Source organism: Miniopterus natalensis, chromosome 15, assembly GCF_054644295.1.
Source record: "Miniopterus natalensis isolate mMinNat1 chromosome 15, mMinNat1.hap1, whole genome shotgun sequence".
Lineage (NCBI taxonomy): Eukaryota > Metazoa > Chordata > Mammalia > Chiroptera > Miniopteridae > Miniopterus > Miniopterus natalensis.
In genome coordinates, this window is record NC_142095.1 from 9,261,717 (window position 1) to 9,280,077 (window position 18,361).

The following is an 18,361-nucleotide window of genomic DNA, read 5'->3' on the forward strand; positions in this document are numbered from 1 at the left end:
GCAATGTTCAAAAAGCAAACAGCATCTTTCTCACCTCTGCGCTGTCCTTCCAAAACCCACAGCAGCCTGGCCCGGTAAGCTGTGGTATATCTGTAAGTGAATGCCAGGAAGATAGCCACAGGTGTGTTCGTTTGCTAGGTTTGCCATAACAAAATACCCAGACTGGGTGGCTTACACAACAGACATTTAGGCTACAGTACTGAAGGCTACAAGTCCGGCAGATTCGGCTTCTTCTGAGGCCTCTCTCCTTGGCTTCTAGATGCCTGTCCTCTGTGGGACCCTCTGGCATCTCTCCTATGAGTCAGTCTCCTTTTCTTATAAGGACAGCAGTCAGATTGGATCAGGCTCCACCAGAACAGCCTCATTTAGGCCCGATGTCCAAATACAGTCACATTCTGAGGGACTAGATTAGGGCTTCAACCTGTACATCCTCAGAGGACGGGAGGGGGACAATTCACCCCACAACAGCGGGTTTAAGTGGGCAGATGCCCAGAGAAGAAATTAACTTTTATTTCCATTTTAGACTTCGATGATAGCATGTTTGTTAAGACCTCAACTCCTGAGGAGTGGATCGCACAAGGGGAATACTATGCTAAACACCAGTGCTGGAAGGTAAGAGCTGGGCCAGGAGGCGGGGGAGGTCTTGGTCATATTTTCCACCAGGGCAGGGCGAGGGTGCTGGTGCTTATTGAAGCATCAGGTCACCCCTTGATGAGGGGTGTTCCCTGTTGTGCTCCTTCCCCAATACAACCATGACAGCCCTTCACGTTGCCCGAGTGCCAGCATGTGTGATAGGAAAATGGAAGATTTTGCCCCACTGAGGAACACTTCTGGTTATTTTCTTTCCCTCCTGTGTTCTACTCTTAAAAGCTTTTGCTCAGTCATATGACTTTATTTTTAATCCTCACCTGAGGATATGTTTATTGATTTTAGAAAAAGAGGGAGAGAGAGAGAGCAAGGGAGAGAAACATTGATACGAGAGACAAACATCGATCGGTTGCTTCCCCTACTCGCCCTGACTGAGGATCGAACCTGCAACTTTTGGTGGATGGGATAGTGTTCCAGCCAACTGAGCCGCCTGGCCGGGGCAGTCATATGACATTTTAACACAGTAATGGATTGGTCCTCTTGTTTTTTTTAAAAAGTTGATCGGACAGACTTCACTCCCCATGTGAGTCTGGTGGGCATAGGTTAAGCTTTTTCACTGGACTGAGCTGACTAATTTCTAGCCACAGGACATCTTAGTAAGCCTGAGCGGCCTTCTTCCGAGAAATGTTATCACTGGCAGTCCTCTTGAAATATTGGAACCAGCTTAAAGAGCCCCTTCCTTTCCCTCACAGCATCCCTGTGGATCACGTGGTCTCGGGTGGGGTACCAAGGCATGTTATGTCTGCCGTGATGTTGTGTTAATGGCGTCTTCACCTGCAGGTCACAAACACCTTCAGTTCAACCAAGTCCACATGGGCCCAGTCTCATTCCATCTCCTCCTGGGTCATCTGCAGCTTGTCAGAGGCATCCCCCTCACCGTCATGTGATGGCTGTGGCAGTGCCAGCCATCTCAGCAGCATCCCAAGCAGGAAGGAAGGGCAGGCACTTTCTTCTCACGGGTCTCTTTTTTTATCATGAAGTCCCCAGTGGACTTCTCCTTACATCTCATTGGTCACTACTAGGTCGCATGCTCATGCCTGGCTATAGGGGAGCCTGGGGGAGCAATCTCATCTGGTAGTTAGGGTCTTTCATGGGAGACAAGGGCAAGAAAGGGAGGAGTGGGTGTGGGTAGCAGACCAACAGTGTCTGCCACCATGGGCATGACCACACGGAAATGCACATTTCCCTAAGATCTCACTCCCCCAGGTCCCTGGAGGGCCCCGTGCTTGCAAGTGCTGGGGCTGAGTTTGGGGCAGAGCACTGTTTGTCCTTCCTATTGCCTCTGTGCTCACGCTGGGCTTTGGTCCAGGTCCTCAAATGTTACCAGAAAAGTGCCTGCAGTTTCTCTTGCTGCACCTGAGCAAATGTTTTGAGAGAGTGATTTCTCCAAAGAGCTTGTCCGGCTGCTTTAATGATCCTTCTTTTCATTGGAATTTCTTAGCATTGGACCCGAGTGAAGGTACTGGGAAGTGAGGAGTGCAATGAAAATGCAAGTCAGAACTTACTGGAAGTCACTTTTGGAGGTGCCTTCTGTCTGACCTGCCTGGAGAAGGAATCCCAAGAGTTTTTTCCCCCCACAATTTTTAGGAGAATTTTGTCTCCTATGGCAGGGAAAGTGGTTTTAAGTCTACAGCAAGTAAGTCATATCTGGGGTTCATGTTTTTCTGCATAAAAAACAACCCCAAAACTTAGTGGTTTAAAACAAGTCACTCATGCATCTCCCAGTTCTGTGGGTTGGCAAAGCTGAGTCCAGCTGAGTAGTTCTAGTCTCAGCTGGGGGCCTCACATGTCCGAACTCAGCTGCCAGTTGGCAAGCAGGCTGCTTCTGGGGGTTGGCTGGCTCTTGGTTTGGGTGTTGGAGGTGAATGGGTTCCTGGATCACGTGCCCTTCAGCCTACAGTAGGCTGACCTGGGCTTGTTCACATGATGCCTGAGCAGGGTTCAAAGAGGGTGGCAGACATACAGTCCTCTCGAGGCCTGACCTGGCCTGGCCTGGGAGTTGTTCCAGTGTTGCTTCCGCTGTGTTCTGCTGGCCAAGCAAGTCACAGCTCAGATCAGAAGGGAGGGGAAATGGGCAGCCTTTTTTTTTTTTTTTTTTTTTTTTAATCCTCACCTGAGGATATTTTTCCCATTGCCTTTCAGAGAGAGTGGAAGGGAGGGGGGGAGGAGAAGAACATCGCTATGAGAGAGCCACACGGACTGGTTGCCTCCCGCATGCACTCCAGCTGGGGCGGGAGGAGGGGACCCTCAACCCAGGTATGTGCCCTTGACCAGGAATTGAACCTGAGACCCTTCGATGCACGGGCCGATGCTCCAACCACTGAGCAACTCTGGCCAGGGCTTGGCAGTCTTTTTGATGGGAGAGGGTGCAGGGTTATTCGGTAAAGGGATGTGGACAGATACAGGGAGGAACAAAGGACTGTGGCCACCCTCGAATCAATCCTAAGGGGTGAGAAAACAGAATTTGTACTGTTGGTCGTGTCTGCAAAGTATTTCCATAAATATGTAGTATTTAGCTGCAGAAGTAGACGGAGCCTCAAAACTTTATTCACTGCCCATCCTTGTTATAACTGCAAACAAATATCGAACACTTGGCTATTGTTATACAACCAAGAATTTTTTTATTTTTATTTTTTGGAGAGGGGGTAGGGAGAGAAGGGAGTGGTAATAATTGGAAAACTATATAAAGTCCCTTTATTCTTTCAGGACACTGTTGGTGTTACCCATACCGGTTGCCCATGGATTTCCAATTCTTTAGCCCTTTAAAAATGCCTATTGAATATTTGAATCTAAAGTCTTTTCAGGGGAGCCAGCACAGATGCAAAGGTTATTTCGATTCCGCTAAAGGACTGCAGGACTCAGGTGGTTTATTGAGTTTCTGGCTGCATGTCAGTGAATGTTTCAGAAATAAAAACTGCCTGAGATTTCTTCATTCAATAGATTCTTCTTAGCCAGCATTGTGTTTAGGTTGTGGGGATGTGATGGTGAGTGAGGCAGGCATATTGAAGAGCTCACTGTCCCAGCTGTTGCAGATGTCGTACATGAGAGACCAGCTGCCCCTAGAACCACTTGTCCTGGACAGGGAAGGCTGCTTTGAGTAAGGGAATGTTGAGCTGAGACCTATGGGATGAATGAAGTTAACCAGGCAGAGAAGGGATGGAAGAACATTTCAATCAGAGGAACAGTATGTGCAAAGGCCCTGTGGTAGGAAGGGGCATGGCACAGATCACAGGAATGAAAGGAGGCCCATGAGGCTGGGGAGGCTGCAGCAAAGAGCCTGAGGAGAAGAGATGACATCCTGTCCATCTTATCAGCAAGTGCCACTTAACCCTTCCCTTGCCTACACTGAGACCCAGTCTACCTACTGGACACAATGTGAACTTTCTGCCCCTGTAACCTGTGCGTGGAGACATGGTGGCAGCATTCCTGTTTGAGAAAGCAGCTTTTTGCTGGCAGGGATTGGGGTGCAGGCTGACTTCCTTGTGACACTTGTTGCCCACCTTCTGTTTGGTTTACACAGATCTGCATGTCCCAAGGATCTGCTTAGTTATCTTCTGGGATTTGTTGTGATAATGTTTCTATCTCCACTTCTACCCCCAGTAGGTGCACTGAGGCTGTTCCGCCAACAGTTAGCCATTGTAGTTAACACCAGGAGAGAACCTGTGTTGAATCCAGAAAAGCCACTGGGTACTGGGTGCCCTTGGGCCAATCACTCTGTGTCTCTTACCTGAAGTTGCTGCTCTATACAAGAGAAGGCTGTAACTTCTCATGCATGGCTGTTGGAAGATTAACCAAGGGTGTTATTATGGTGGCCTGTAAAGATATAAACTATGTACCCTTTCCATGGTTCTGGGTACTGCCAGAAGGAACCTTTGAGTGTGAACTGTTAGCTGGTAACACTTTTGGGCTTTATCCTTGGAGGCCGTTTCCTTTAGCTCACCAGCACCTTCTTGCTTCTCCCTCTCAGGTTGGGCTGGGATGAGACTCACTGTTTTGTCAGTGCAGACACAGAATGCATGCTCTAACTCTGGTCACCTCCATTACCTTTCTGGGAATCAAAACCTTTTGCCTTTTCCAGGTTGCAGCCAAATGTTACCAAAAAGGAGGTGCGTATGAGAAGGAGAAACTTGCGCTGGCCCACAACACCGCCCTCAACATGAAATCCAAGAAAGTCAGCCCCAAGTAAGTCTTAAGTCATTTTGGGTTTGTTCTGATGAGCTCAGTAGGTAAATATATTGGTGTTAGGTCAACATCCCATGGAAACTTTGTTTTGTTTTTCCCCTCCCAGGGAAAAGCAGGTGGAGTACTTGGAACTGGCTAAGACCTATTTGGAATGCAATGAGCCAAAGCTGTCCCTTAAGTGTCTGAGCTACGCCAAGGAGTTCCAGCTCTCCGCTCAGCTGTGTGAGAGGCTGGGGAAGGTACAGCCCGGCCCACGACTGCTCCTGGGAGAACTGGGATCCCCTTAGGCAGATTGAGGGGTAGGAGGGCTGCCTCTGCTGCTTCAGGAGGGGGCTCCAGTCCTCCAAAGAGGGAGAGGTTGGCTCTGTCAACTCTAGGGTAGTCCTTTCTCCACTTGCACAAGTGTTTAGAGGGCTCCAAGGACATGTGGGGTGTGTGTGTGTGTGTGTGTGTGTGTGTGTGTGTGTGTGTTCATGTCTATGTCTGTGTGAATGTTTGAGACCTGATATTAACCATGGGGAGGCCATATGTTCAAATCAAAGGGAAGACAGGCTTTAAAATATTCCTTCCTTCTTTTTCCCTGTGTTCACAGTCTGGATCTGCCCGGGTGAATGGCGTGGTATTTGCATGGCAGTTTTTCTCTGCTCCCTGTGATTGCTCTAGATCGGCACCGACCATTCTGGCAGCCACTAGCCACATGTGTCTATTTAATTTAAAATTTAAGTTAATTAGAATGTGAGAAAATTAAAAATCATTTCCTTAGCTTCACTAGCCACAATGTTATAGAACATTTCCATCATCGCAGGAAGCTCTGCTGGACAGTGATGCTGGTCTAGAGTACAGCAGCTCACACAGAGTGGTTAGCATTATTGACCGTAGTCACCATGCTGGACATTACGCTGTTTGTTTTAATGTATCAGTGGCAATGGACTGGACGTGTAAAACCATTGGGTCTCTCACCACAGGTGGTCTGAGAGGCTGTGCTCTGCAGCATCCAGCTGCGGCTGGTGCATTTGCCCTCATGGGCTTTATGACCCTTCAGTAGAGAGGTGGGTTTCCATGTCTGCACGTGAAATGTAGCAACTCCTGGATCCTCAGACCACGCCAGGCATTGGGTGGGGTGGGGGTGGGACCTACTGGGAAGTTTGAAGTGTGGCCCTGATGCTGTCTGCCCTGCCCCGTGTTTATTATGGGATGGGCCTTCTTAGGATGTGGGAGGTGGGGGTGGAATAGGGATTTCAGTGTGGCTGGAAGTTTTGGGTCCTAAGATTCCAGAAACTAGAAGTTTCCAACCTTTCCATGCTCCTTAATGCCCCGCCTTCCAATCTCTAATGTCACCACTGGACCCTAAGCAGTGACAATTACAGGCCTAAGCCTACTGCTTTCCCCTTTTTGCCTACCAGTGCCTGTCATGAATGGGCCGGAGCCCCCTTCCTATCAGTTCACCTTGCCTTCCCCAGCCTGCCAAGCTCTGCTTCTGAAAGTGGGTGGGGTGATGGGCCCAGGAGGCCATAAGCAGAGCCCAGGTTCCCTTCTCCAGGACTTCAGTGCCTTCATTGTGTGGAGGCCACCCTGCTCCCAGAGGCACAGCCTCCCCCTTTCCTTCCATCTTCACAGGCTTGATCAGCATATTTAGCAGCTACAAGCCCGCCACCGCCAGGGAAGTCTGGTCTCCCCCCTATTTTTTGGGCTCAGGCCCCTTCCTGGAAGGGGATTCGACCCTCAGCCAGCTTCAGGCCTCTTGAGGTCATCTCCCCTAACAACCAGCCCAACTCAAATTGAGCAGCTTGGCAGCAGCCTTTGTGAGAACCCTTCAGCCACATCGCTTCCCTTCTCCCAGCCCCCACCCAGGTGCTGCCCCTGGGAAGAAATGCTTGTGAGAGGTATAGTTGTGGAAGGTTTCCTTCAGGGATTCCTCTGCCTGGACCCTTCCTGCTTCTCTCCAGAGAGCAACACTGGTTTCCCTGGAAACCTCTCCGAGCCCTTGCTCTGGACGGTGGTGGCAAGGAGGCAGGGTGGTTAGATGTACTGGATGTGGGGTTTATCGATGTTGCAAGACGGGCCTAAGAGCTCCCTGGTCTGGGGTCTCTGGACACAGAACACCGTCACACCCGAATCTTGTGTATATTTTGGCCCTTCAGGGAGCTTGTCTTGTTAAATAAAACCCAGCGGAGATTTATTAGAGGGCCTGGCATCTGTATTTTGTTTCATTTTGATTTTGTTTTCTCTTCAGACCTCAGGTGCAGCAAGTAGAGCTATGAAGCTAAATATTCAACAAATCCATGGACCCGTGCTGTGTGCCAGGCACTGTAGGTGCTCAGCAAGCAGCAGGCAGCAAAGCAGGGGCTCTGCCCCTGCAGAGCTTCCCTTGCTGGTGTGAGAGAGATGATAGATAAGCCAGTGGTGTGTAAGATGTCAGCGGTGATGAGGGCTAGGTGAGAGGAGAGAGGGTGTTAGGGTTGCAGTTTTAGACAGGGGGCGTTGGGGGGCTGACTTTTGAGCAGAGACTGTGAGAACAGATGCTAGAGGGCAGAGCAGGCCAGGGATCCCTGCAGGCAAAAGGCTTTGAGGTGGGAGCATGTGGGCGAGTTCAAAGAACAGCAGGAAGCCGTTTGGCTGGAGCAGAGCAAGTGGGGTAGAAATGGTGAAATGAGCAAGAGAGGGGGGCAAGAACAAAACATGGAGGGCCTCAGAGTCCATGATAGGGGACTGGACTTTGTTCAAGTGTGGTGGGGAGCCAGGGGGAAGTTTGGATTGGAGTAGTGACATGAAGCTAATTATTTGGATGCTCTGTCAAGAGGTTTGTAGGCAGGAAGAGTAGAAGCAGACATGTCAAAAGAGCCTAGTGGTGGTTGAGGCTGAGACACGTGGCGTGGATTGCCACGATGGTGATGGGGGTGGTGGGAAGGGGTCATATCTAGGAAACAACGGGAGAGCTAAGCAGACAGGATTAACTGATGGGCTGGACGGGAAGTATGAGAGGAAGAGGAATGGAATATACTCTTCTCTTCGTGGCAAACTCACCAGTGAACATAGCACAGGGCTGCCCTCATTGCACTTCATTTTGTTCATGCTCTTCCCCTTCACAGCCCCTCTCCATTCCTGTTCTCTTCTCATTGGCAGCCATCCCCATGCATTTGCTGTATGTCCCCATGTGCATCTGTGACAGAAGGATAAATAGTAGTATTTTCTCTGCATATGTATTTTAAGCTTATTAAATAGCATCTTACTGTTTTTAATTTTTTTCACCTCCTGCTATAGTGTTATGTCTGGCCAGGTTTCTGATTGCTCATAGTATTCCACAGTGGGCATCTCCTGTATTCCTTACCCATTTCCCTAGTGTTGGGTAGACTTCCAAGTGGCCACCCACTTCTGGCTGCCACACATAGTACTGTGACACAGCATGTCTCCTCCAGTTCTGTGTGGGACCGGGAGGTATGGTGCTAGAAATGGACTTGCTGGCTCCAGGGTCCACATATACTTAATATCACTAAGTGAAGGTGTTAACTTTCCAGAATAGTTCATGCCACTTTGTGCCCAAAGATTCCTTGTGCCCCACATTCTTGACCACATTCAGTGGGTATTGATTTTCTGTTTTTTGCAAACCTGATGGATGGATCTCACTGTGGTTTTAATTTGCATTTCTCTGATTATAAGTGAGGCTGAGCATCTTCATTTGTTAAGTTTCCTCCACTGTGAACTGCCAGTTTATATCCTTGACCTAGTTTTCTGTTGTGTTTTCAGGAAAGCCTTTTTTTGTGTGTGTGGTTGCAGGACTCCATTTTATGTTCTAGACCTGCCTATTCTAGTTCAGTAGCCACTAGCCCCATGTGGCAATTAAAATTAATTAAAATTAAATGAAATCAATTCCTCAGTTGCTCTGCTCACATTTCATGTGCTCACAATTCACACATGGCGAGTGGCTGCCATGTTGGAATTTGTAGATATGGGACTTTTCTATCTTCACAGAAAAGTCGATTGGACAGTGCTTATCTAGATGTCAGTGTTTGTTTTCTCTTTGTTAACTGTGTTTCACATGCCCATTTTCAACAGTTTTGATGTAATCAAATCCATCAGTTTCTCCCCTGAAGTGTGTGTTTTGGGTTTTGTTGAAGACCTTCTTTACCTCTCAAGTCACAAAAGATAGTCTCATACATTTCTTCCCAATAGCTTTCACATTTAGAGCTTTAACCCATCTGGAGCTTCAGTTTGTGTGTGGTGTATGGTGTGAGGTTGGGATCTAACTTTGTTTTTCTCCCTCTAAAGAATTAGTGTTCCTCACATTACCTGTGTTTCGGTGTTTTTCACTTGATTCTAACAAAAAGCAAGACATGTGTCCATCCTCTTTATTATTCAAGGTGTTTAGTTTCCTTTTAAGGTAAAAAGTTATGTCCTGGATACTCAAAGGGGAAAATTTTGCTTTGTCTTAGATAAAAGATGCCGCCTATTTCTACAAGCGAAGCCAGTGCTACCAAGATGCTTTCAGATGCTTTGAGCAAATTCAGGAATTTGATCTAGCTCTCAAAATGTACTGTCAAGAGGAGCTCTATGAAGAAGCAGCTGTTGCAGTGGAAAAGTAGGTGGTTTTATTCTCTCCCTGCCCACCCCCTGCTTTCTGGGGCAGCCTGCCCTGGGTGATGTTGCCCTGTTCTCCACAGTGGCCTGGCCATGTCACCCTTCTTCCACTTGAGTGGTGGCCTCTATGCTGGGTCAAGAGCTCTCAGAGCAGAACCCTGTGTTCTCCGTGCTTTTTTTTTTAAAACATTTTATTTTATTTTTTAATCTGTTTTTATTGATTTTTGGAGAGAGGAAGGGAAAGGGAGAGAGAGATATAAATATTGATGAGAGAGAAACATCTTCGGTTGGCTGCCTCCTGCATGCCCCCTACTGGGGATTGAGCCCGAAACCCTAGCACATGCCCTAAGTGGGAATTGAATTAGCCACCTCTTGGTTCCTGGGTTGATGCTCAACCACTGAGTCATACTGGCCAGGCGTCCATGCTCTTTATAAGCTTTGACACAGGGTCATGAAGAGAAGGGGCTGAAGAAGACATTACAAGTGTGTATATAAAATGCACAGCAATTTTGTGTTTAATGATGGTTCTGTCTTCTTACCTTTACCTACTGAGATGATAGTTTCATTGATGTGGCTAGAGGTGAGAGCACTAGTATGGGCAGTCAGGATTTTGCTTCGTTGTGATCTACTGGTAGATGCTCAGCCATGTACTTATAAATATGTGTATGATATGTATGTGCACACACCCTCAGCTGTAGGACACAAACATTTCATATGTGACCCAGTGGAGGCTCCGTTGAGCCTTTAGCCTGGTTGATATTCCAGAGGGAAAGTGGAGATGGGTGGGGTTAAAGGTTGATAAGAAATCTAGGAAAAGCAAGGAACCTAGAAAGACTACTGCAATCATAGGTGTGGGCCCCCGCCTTCGTACTCTCTGTAAGCACATAACTAACTGAGCGGGGTTGCATACCCAGAAGAGTTAGCATGCTTTATGAAAGTTTAAGGGGTAATTTTGACTATGCATAATTTTTGCCCTAGAGACTGACTTTCAAACTTACTCTCACTTGATTAGGTTGTAGCTCTACTATATTTTATCATTGTAGAATAAGCATTTCTAAAGAAGCTGAATATGTTGAGGTCCTATTTTGTCATTTATATCTACATACGGCAATTTTATTTAAGTTGCTCTGTGCTCTATTTTGGAGGAGGTTTTCCATTGGTTGGGTGGTAATGAGTTCTTATTTGGGTCATTTGTCATTGCAGGTATGAAGAAATGCTAAGGGCCAAGACCCTACCGGTATCCAAGCTCTCCTATTCCGCCAGTCAGTTTTACTTGGAAGCTGCAGCCAAGTACCTGAATGCAAATAAGATCAAGGAGATGATGGCTGTCCTCTCGAAGCTGGACACAGACGACCAGCTGATGTTCCTGAAGTCTCGGAAACGGCTAGCAGAGGCTGCAGAGCTGTTGAACAGGGAAGGCCAGAGAGAAGAGGCTGCCTTGCTGATGAAGCAACATGGCTTCCTCCTGGAGGCCGCCAGGCTCACTGCTGACAAAGGCTTCCAGGCCTCGTGTCTGCTGGAGGTTGCCCGCCTCAATGTGGCCATGGATTCAGACATAGAACACACCAAGGCCATTCTGAGAGAAGCCCTCGATCTCTGCTATCAAACCAACCAGCTGTTTGGCATCGCTGAGGCCCAGTTCCTACTGGGGGTGATCCTGAAAGACTTTCAGAAGCTCAAGGATGCTTTCTTCAAGTTTGACACCCTCAACCACCCAGCCGGCGTCGTGGAAGTGCTCTATGAAGCCACCAGCCACTATGAGGCTGACCCTCAGAAGGTTCTGGCCCTGGTTCCAGGGGGCTTGGAAGTCCTCCTCAATCTGGTCAGGGCCCTCAAAAGAGTGACCAACAATGCTGAGAAGGACATGGTCAAGTCTTGCTTTGAGTTTTTTGGGGTTTCTCAAGTAGATGCCAAGTATTGCCAGATAGCTCAGAATGACCCTGGCCCTATATTAAAAATAATTTTTGAACTGGATTTGAACTTGAGAGAGAAGAAAACAAAAGACCACTTCTTGATAATGACTGACCAAGTAAAACTGGCCCTAAACAAACACCTCTTGAACAGGCTGTGTCAGATCACGCAGAGCCTGCTTGGGAAGACCTACCCGGGCATCTGCATGAGGTTTATTGTTGGCTTAAAATGTGAGGATGAAAACTGTAAAGACTACCATAGGCCTTTGCGGCGTTGTGAGGCCAAGTGTTTGGTTCAGTCAAAAATGTACCAGGTGGCAATCAATGGGTTGCTTTTGGAAGCCAAAAAAGTATTCCCTAAAATCTTAGCTGAAGAACTTAAAAGAATTGATTGTATTTTGTCTCCAGATATGTATCGCCATTGCACATCCTTCGTGAATGTAGCCTTCCCTAAGCATTTCCATCAGCGAGTATTGTCCGAAAACCCCATGGCATGCAAAGAAATCCTCAAACCCAATTACAAATCCTTACGATCCTACAGGTTCGCTCTGAAAGACTATGTCTATTTTCTGTTTCAAAACGAACGGGCGCGAAGCCGCCGGGAGTCCACCGACCTGTGGCTGAGTGCCATGCAGGCCTTCCTCCTGTCCTCCAGCTACCCGGAGGAGTTTGGAAAGCTGCTCCATCAGGAGGAGGACGACTACCACAGGGAGCTCAAAGCTCTAGCATCTGAGAAGGAGGAACGGGGCAGGGCGAGGGGCAGCAGGGCGAAAGGAATAGAGGGGAAGTTCGGCATGCTGGCGCCCAACAAGGGTGAGGAGAGCGCCGAGAAGATCCACCTGTGCTTCATCCGGCTGCTGGAGAGCTGCATCGACCAGCTCTATGTGCACAGGAACCCGGAAAACTACAAGAGGTTCTTTTTCCGGTTCATGAATGTCCTTGTCAAGAGGTGCAAAGAGCCGCTCATCCCCAGCATTGGGAACACGGTGGCCCTGCTGGAGTCCCAGTTCGTCCACTGCGGGATGGTCCTGGCCCGCCTGCGGAAGAGCGCCATCCTGTGCCTTCCCAAAAGCTACATCTCGCTCGTGCACTACTGGGAGTTTCTGTTCAGCAAGAAGGACAAGGAGCTTGGGGACGTGTTCTCCATCATTCAGGAATACAAACCGAAGGACGTGACAAGAGCCATCCAGGATTTCCGGTTCCACCTCTCCTACCTCGTCAAGGTGCTCTGCGGCTACGAGAATGAGAACTTCAACGTCCTGCTCGATGCCTTCAGTGACATGGACTGTGTGGTCTCCGGGGAGGCCGAGCGGACCCTGGTGCTGTGCCTGGTGATGCTGGTGAACGCCGAGGTGGTTCTGCAGCCCATCTGCAAGTCGCTCCTGTGCTGCCACTTCCAGGAGGTCGACGAGAGGCTGCAGCTGATGAGCACGGACCACCCGGGCCAGGTACCCGAGAGGCTGCGGAACGTGGTAAGGCGGGTCTTGGTGGCGGTCGATGTGAAGTCTGTGGCTGAGGCGCTGCAGAACCTGCTCTTTGAGCGGGACGAAGAGTACCTGATGGACTGCCACTGGCGGTGGGACAGCACGCACACCAAAGGGGTCATGGTCCGCGGCCTCTACCACGAGGAGGTCAAGCTAAACCGCCTGCTCTGCCTGGGCCCCGTGGACTGCTTCGCTGAACCAGAGTGTGAGTTTGGTCACGATGAGACGGATGAGCTGGCGTTAGAAGACCGAGACCACCTCCTGGCCACCATCCTGTCCCAGAAGCAGCGGAAGGCTTCCATCCAGCGGAAGTTGAAGAGAGCATGCCTGGTGGTGGCCCTGTGTGTCAGCTGGAAGAGAAGGGTGGGTGCCCACACGGAGGGCTCCAGGGAGGACACCAGGGAGCCCGGGCCTGGCATCTTCAAAAAGGCAGACATTGACAGGACCCAGTGTGACCTGTGCGGAGTGAAATTCACCAGGGGCCCTGAGAGCTACTTCAGCCCCAGTAATGCCTTTGAAGGAGAGACTTCCGAGGCGGTGGCCCTTTCCGAGGCTGAGCTGGATGACAAGGAAGGTCCAGAGAGGAATAGCGAGTCTTATGAGCACCACATCCTCCTCGAAGGCCACCAGAGGCAGCAGGTGGCCTACCAGAGATACTCGGAATTTTTCCGAGAAAGGGTGGACCCGGCTGTTCACGAAGGCAAGCAGGTGGTGCAGGACATCGAGCAGAGCATGTTGATTCGCAGTCGCCTGGGCTCCAAGGAGCACAGCCACATGCTGCAGAGGAAGGTCCAGGAGAACATCAGGAGAGTTTCAGACGTGGTGGAGGACCTCTACAGGCAGAAGGCCTGGGCCCGCGGTAAGGGGCCCTCGGAAATGGGGCCCAGGTGGTGGTAGAACTGGGCTTTGAGAACACACATCAGAGCCAAGCCCTTTGCGTTGAGGTCTGACCTGGAATGATGGAGCTTGGCGTTTGCAGAAATACAAGTGAGAACTGTGTGTTCTCAAGCTAGAGCAAAACCCCATGGTTTGGACCATCCTTTCCCCAGTTAAAACTTTCTGATTATCTTGGGCCAGGATGGTTCCCCTGGCACTATAGTTGGCCTTGTTGAATAGTTCTGTGAAGACGATATAGGGAAATGTTTAAAGTCCTCAGGAAACTCTTTAAGCTTCTGGTTCATTCGTTCAGTGATCACTTCTTGAGCACCCGCTCTGTACTAAGATCTGGAGGTGCATAGTGGTCGCTTCCTTTTTGGAGCGTCCTTAAACCACACCCAGTGTGAGCTTTCAGGATAAGAATTCTTTTTTGTTGTTACTCTTCATCCGAGGATATTTTTTCCATTGATTTTTAGAGAGAGTGGAAGGGAGAGAGAGAAACATCGATGTGAGAGGGACACATTGATTGAATGTCTCCCTCTCTCACCCCCACTGGGGCCAGGGATTGAACCTGCAGCCCAGGCACCCCTCAGCCCTTCTGTGGGCAGGCTGATGCCTTAACCACTGAGAACACTGGCCAGGGTTCACGATAAGAATTCTTTTTTTTTTTTTTTAATATATCTTTATTGATTTTAGAGAGAGGAAAGGAGAGGGAGAGAGAGAGACAGAAACATCAATGATGAGAGAGTCATTGGTCGAGCCCATGACCTGGCATGTGTCCTGACCGGGAATCGAACCCTGATCGCCTGGATCCTAGGTCGACGCTCAACCGCTGAGCCACGCCCGGCCGGGCCACGATAAGAATTCTAACGTGGTCTCTGAATCAGATTTCCTCTAACTCCCTTGTTTAGCTACTTCTCAGCAACACGGGTAGAAGTTCTTTTATGTATAAGATTAGTGAAATTGCATATTTTAGAATCATTCTGTAACTCAGACACTGCAGTTTAAGGTGTAAGGACACTTTGAACAAAGCTTCCTTAAAGGCTTGCTGTTGGCAGTCTGTAGACACACAGCTATGGCGGCAGGCTGGGATTTAATGGCAGTTTATGCTTCTGGTGGCTGTGGGTCCTTGTCTGTTGTTTTCCTCAGCTAAAGCACAGAGACAAACTCTTGGGGTCTTTGGTTCTGGTAGTGGGTGTTCGAGGCCCTACAGCGGCCCCTTCGCTCAGAGCCCTGTTCTTTGGTTCCCACAGCTGGGGAGGTGATGACTCAGCTGGTCAACATCCTGAGCCTATCAGTCAAGGATGCGAGGGAGTGGCTAAGGAAAACAGAGCTGCACTTGAAGGAGGAAGGTAAGGAGCCCTTTACCCTAGGATAGTGCTCTGGGCCCCATGGTTCTTGGTTCTGCTGACTTTCAGGTCAGTCTGCTGCAGGGCTGCCTATGATGTCAGCATTGGCCACTCTTTGTCTAGGAGCATTGCCCCGAGTCAGATTATTAGTCACATAGTATCTGAGTTTCTCCATCGGACTGTGAGGGTGTTATTCTGGGCCCATGTTAGTTGCTTTCTCATAAACCTCTTGCCACTCAAAAGCTATTATCCATAATGTTCGGCCACTACTCATGCTCAGAACAGTGACTCCTGGGGATACACAAAGTATTGCAAAGCCATTCCTTAATAAATATGTTTTTATGTAGGCTAATGATTATTAATGAGTGTTTAGTATGTGTCACTAGTGTCCTGGGCTTGGGGATATAAAACAAACAAAATCATTGGGGCAGCTTGCATGCGTCTTCTCAGAGCAGTAAGGCCTGTGTTGGATGAGTCAGGTTTCTCTCCTGACAGTAAGAATTATCTTGCCAAATTCTGTTTGATCTGCAAAGTCTTCTCTCTTGCCCATCCCAACTGCTGCCCCCTCCCCACCTGCTCACATTTCTTCTTGCTCTGAGTATTTCACCTGTCTCAGGTTGCCCTTCTGTGAGTCGTTTTAATCCAGACTTCAGAGCTGGGGAAAACTTGAGGGGACTTGGCACAAATGTCTGTGCCAATAAAAAAATCTGGGACTATGATTTTTGTTATTGTTTCAAAAGGAGGGTAACTGACGTATCGACTCAAGTCTGGTTGAGTTTAGCTTTTGTTTGATTTCTTTCATTCAGTGGCCTCTAAAATAAGGCCAGAGGAGCCAGCCTGTAAGAGAGCTTAATTCTAGAGACTAGGGCTTCCTTGGGCTTTGGCTTATCCTGGAGAGCAATATCAGTGCTCCAGGATACATCCTTACTCTCTGGAACCCTGGTGGAAGGCCGTTTTCCCTTTAAATTACGACAACAATTACAGAGACATGAGGTTTTGCTAGGGTGTTATATTTTGAACCGGAGTGGGGAAAAAAATCACCATTCTGCACGTTGTTTCTTTGTTTGTTTGCTTGTTAAATAGGAATCATTCAGGAAGATGATTATGAAAATGAAGTTGAGGACTTTGGTGAGCTCCGTCCTAGAAGGCGTCCGCGGAAATATGCAAAGCAGAGAAAATACTAAGATCCACACAGCTGCTGCTGTCTGAACCTTTGGAACATTCCGTCCTGACTTGGAAGTCTGAGTGCTGGGGCAGAGAGGAAAGACTGTCAGTTAGCATAAAGAAGTAGGGGAGCCTAGCAGCCTCTTTGCTTTCTGCCATGTGGCTTAGGGTCTGACTGCTCCCTCAGCGCGGGGACCTCTAGTGCTTTCCCAGCTCAAGTTTAGCAGTTATTTCCCCTAAAACTCATTAGATGAGAGGAGTCCTCCTGAAGGGAACCTGGGGACTCTTCACCCCAAAGCCCCCAAGGTCTCTGACTCAAAACCATCACGACATGAGTCAGTAGGAGGGACCCCCTCACCTCAGAGTTTGTTGCTGCCCTGGGCCAGGAAATCCCCCCAGGGATTCCCTCATCTCCTTCCACATGGCTGCAACAAGAGCTGTGTGCGCCCGCGTCTGTGTGGGCCCTGCCGCCTCCCCTGCCTGATCCCGAGCCACAGTCTGGTCATCTCTAAGCCTACTTGTAGCACAGTTTGTTTCCTTATATACATTAACCTTTTCTCTCTGTGGCAACTTTTCTGCCCCCCTTCCCCCCCCCCCCCCGCCCCCCATGCTCAGCTACCTGTGCAAGTCACGGTTAGACTACCTCAGAATGTAGTCAGGGATGTCCCCAGCGTCCTTTGGGCCACCAGCTGCCAGCTGTAGGACCTTCCCCTAGAAGGACAGGCTGGGGGTTTTGCTGGGGCTTCCCGGCCTGCCTTGCCAAGGGGGCCCTCCCTCTGCCTCGGCTGCGGCACAGACATTTTGGAAAGTGTTTTGTATGTAGCCTTGTATGTCTAGTTTCCTTGGTTCTCCCTGGCGAGTTTGTCATCCTAGCTTAGGTTGACATTCCGGTGAGTTGTCTCCCACTGAGCTCACCACGGTGGGACAGGGACCTGCAGCGACGCAGGTTAGGGACAGGTGGACAGAGGAGGAGGCTGGTCATACAGTCCAGTCCTGGGGACATGGCTGGGAATCACTGCCCACGGGTGGGGCCCTGTAAGAGGAGGGTGGGGTGGGTCTGTGTGCAGGAGGCATCGCTTTCTCCCCCGCCTCTCCGGGCCAGCGGCCATCAGCAGGGTCCCCTCAGCGAACCTTCATGCCTCTCTCGCGGTCACTGCCCACCGTTTCCCCAGCCCCTCGGGCCAGCCTGGAGCGAAAGAGCAGGTTCCGCTCGGTCCCCTTGTTTTGTCATCTCAGCAGAACCAGCTTTCTCTCCCGTTGCTGCTGCTTCTGCTGCTCACTGTTTTCACTGTCTTTCTAAATGACTCTATTTCCTCAAAATGTTTGTTTCTGATTTTTATTAGTTATGTTTCTAATTTTTATTCCAGGTGTTTTTTATAAACCTCATTTGCCAGGAAAAAAAACCCCAATCAAATCTTGCTGTATTATCACATTTTATAAACTATAATCATTTCTCTTACATGCTGCCGTCCACTTGTTTGTTTCCAGTCTCCACTCCGAGAGTAAAGGGGTAAATCTTGGGCTGGCTCTTTCTGGTCAGCTGGTTGATGCTGACCAGGGCGGAGCTTTCTGTGCCTCCCGAAATCCAGGCAGGGACAGAGGGAGAAAGCACAGCCCGGCCCTCACAGCTGGTTGCAGTGTCTCTCGAGGGCCTCCCTGTGCAAATTCTTTCCTGTGTGGATGCTCTGAGTGCGGGGTGGACTCTGTAGCTTTTTCAGCTGTCAGTAGGGAGCCCCCCTAACAGCCCCCTAACAAGAGCATCGCCCTGGGAGGCGGGGGACCTGGCATCAAATCCTTGTCCTTCCCCTGACGAGCTGTGTCACCTGGGGCGAGTCAGATCCATCAGCACTCCCGGGGTGCCTAGACTCGGCCATACCCTGGGGTCTCATGATCCCATGTGGGAGAGAGATGGAGACTGGGAACAGTGGCATGATGGACAGTGGATCGCATGGGGACACAGCAGCATTGGCATAACCCAGGTGGGCCTCAGTTTCCCCTTTGGGAAATGAATGGTCTGAGGTTCCTTCATGCCCTGGTGCAGAGGGCTTCTGTAGGCTGTTGCCATGGGTTTGAACGCCCTTGGGTATTGGTTGTGTGATCCCAATGTCACTCGATTGTGCTGGGTGAGCAGGCCAGCTGGATCTAAGGTAGGAAAGTGTCCTCTGGTCCGAAG

The 18,361-nt window shown here is 49.5% G+C and overlaps 1 protein-coding gene across 2 annotated transcripts in view; it reads left to right on the forward strand.

The window, feature by feature from the left end:
• Positions 1-17,738, forward strand: part of TRANK1 (tetratricopeptide repeat and ankyrin repeat containing 1) — an 80,557-nt gene extending 62,819 nt beyond the window's left edge. For both annotated transcript variants that reach the window (XM_087824870.1, XM_087824871.1), the window contains 7 exons: positions 524-612; positions 4,727-4,830; positions 4,937-5,069; positions 9,261-9,406; positions 10,609-13,658; positions 14,929-15,027; positions 16,108-17,738. In XM_087824870.1, the coding sequence (XP_087680996.1) occupies positions 524-612; positions 4,727-4,830; positions 4,937-5,069; positions 9,261-9,406; positions 10,609-13,658; positions 14,929-15,027; positions 16,108-16,208 (3,722 nt within the window). In that variant the 3' untranslated portion in view covers positions 16,209-17,738. The remainder of the gene's footprint in view (positions 1-523; positions 613-4,726; positions 4,831-4,936; positions 5,070-9,260; positions 9,407-10,608; positions 13,659-14,928; positions 15,028-16,107) is intronic.
• The last annotated feature ends 623 nt before the right edge of the window (positions 17,739-18,361 follow it).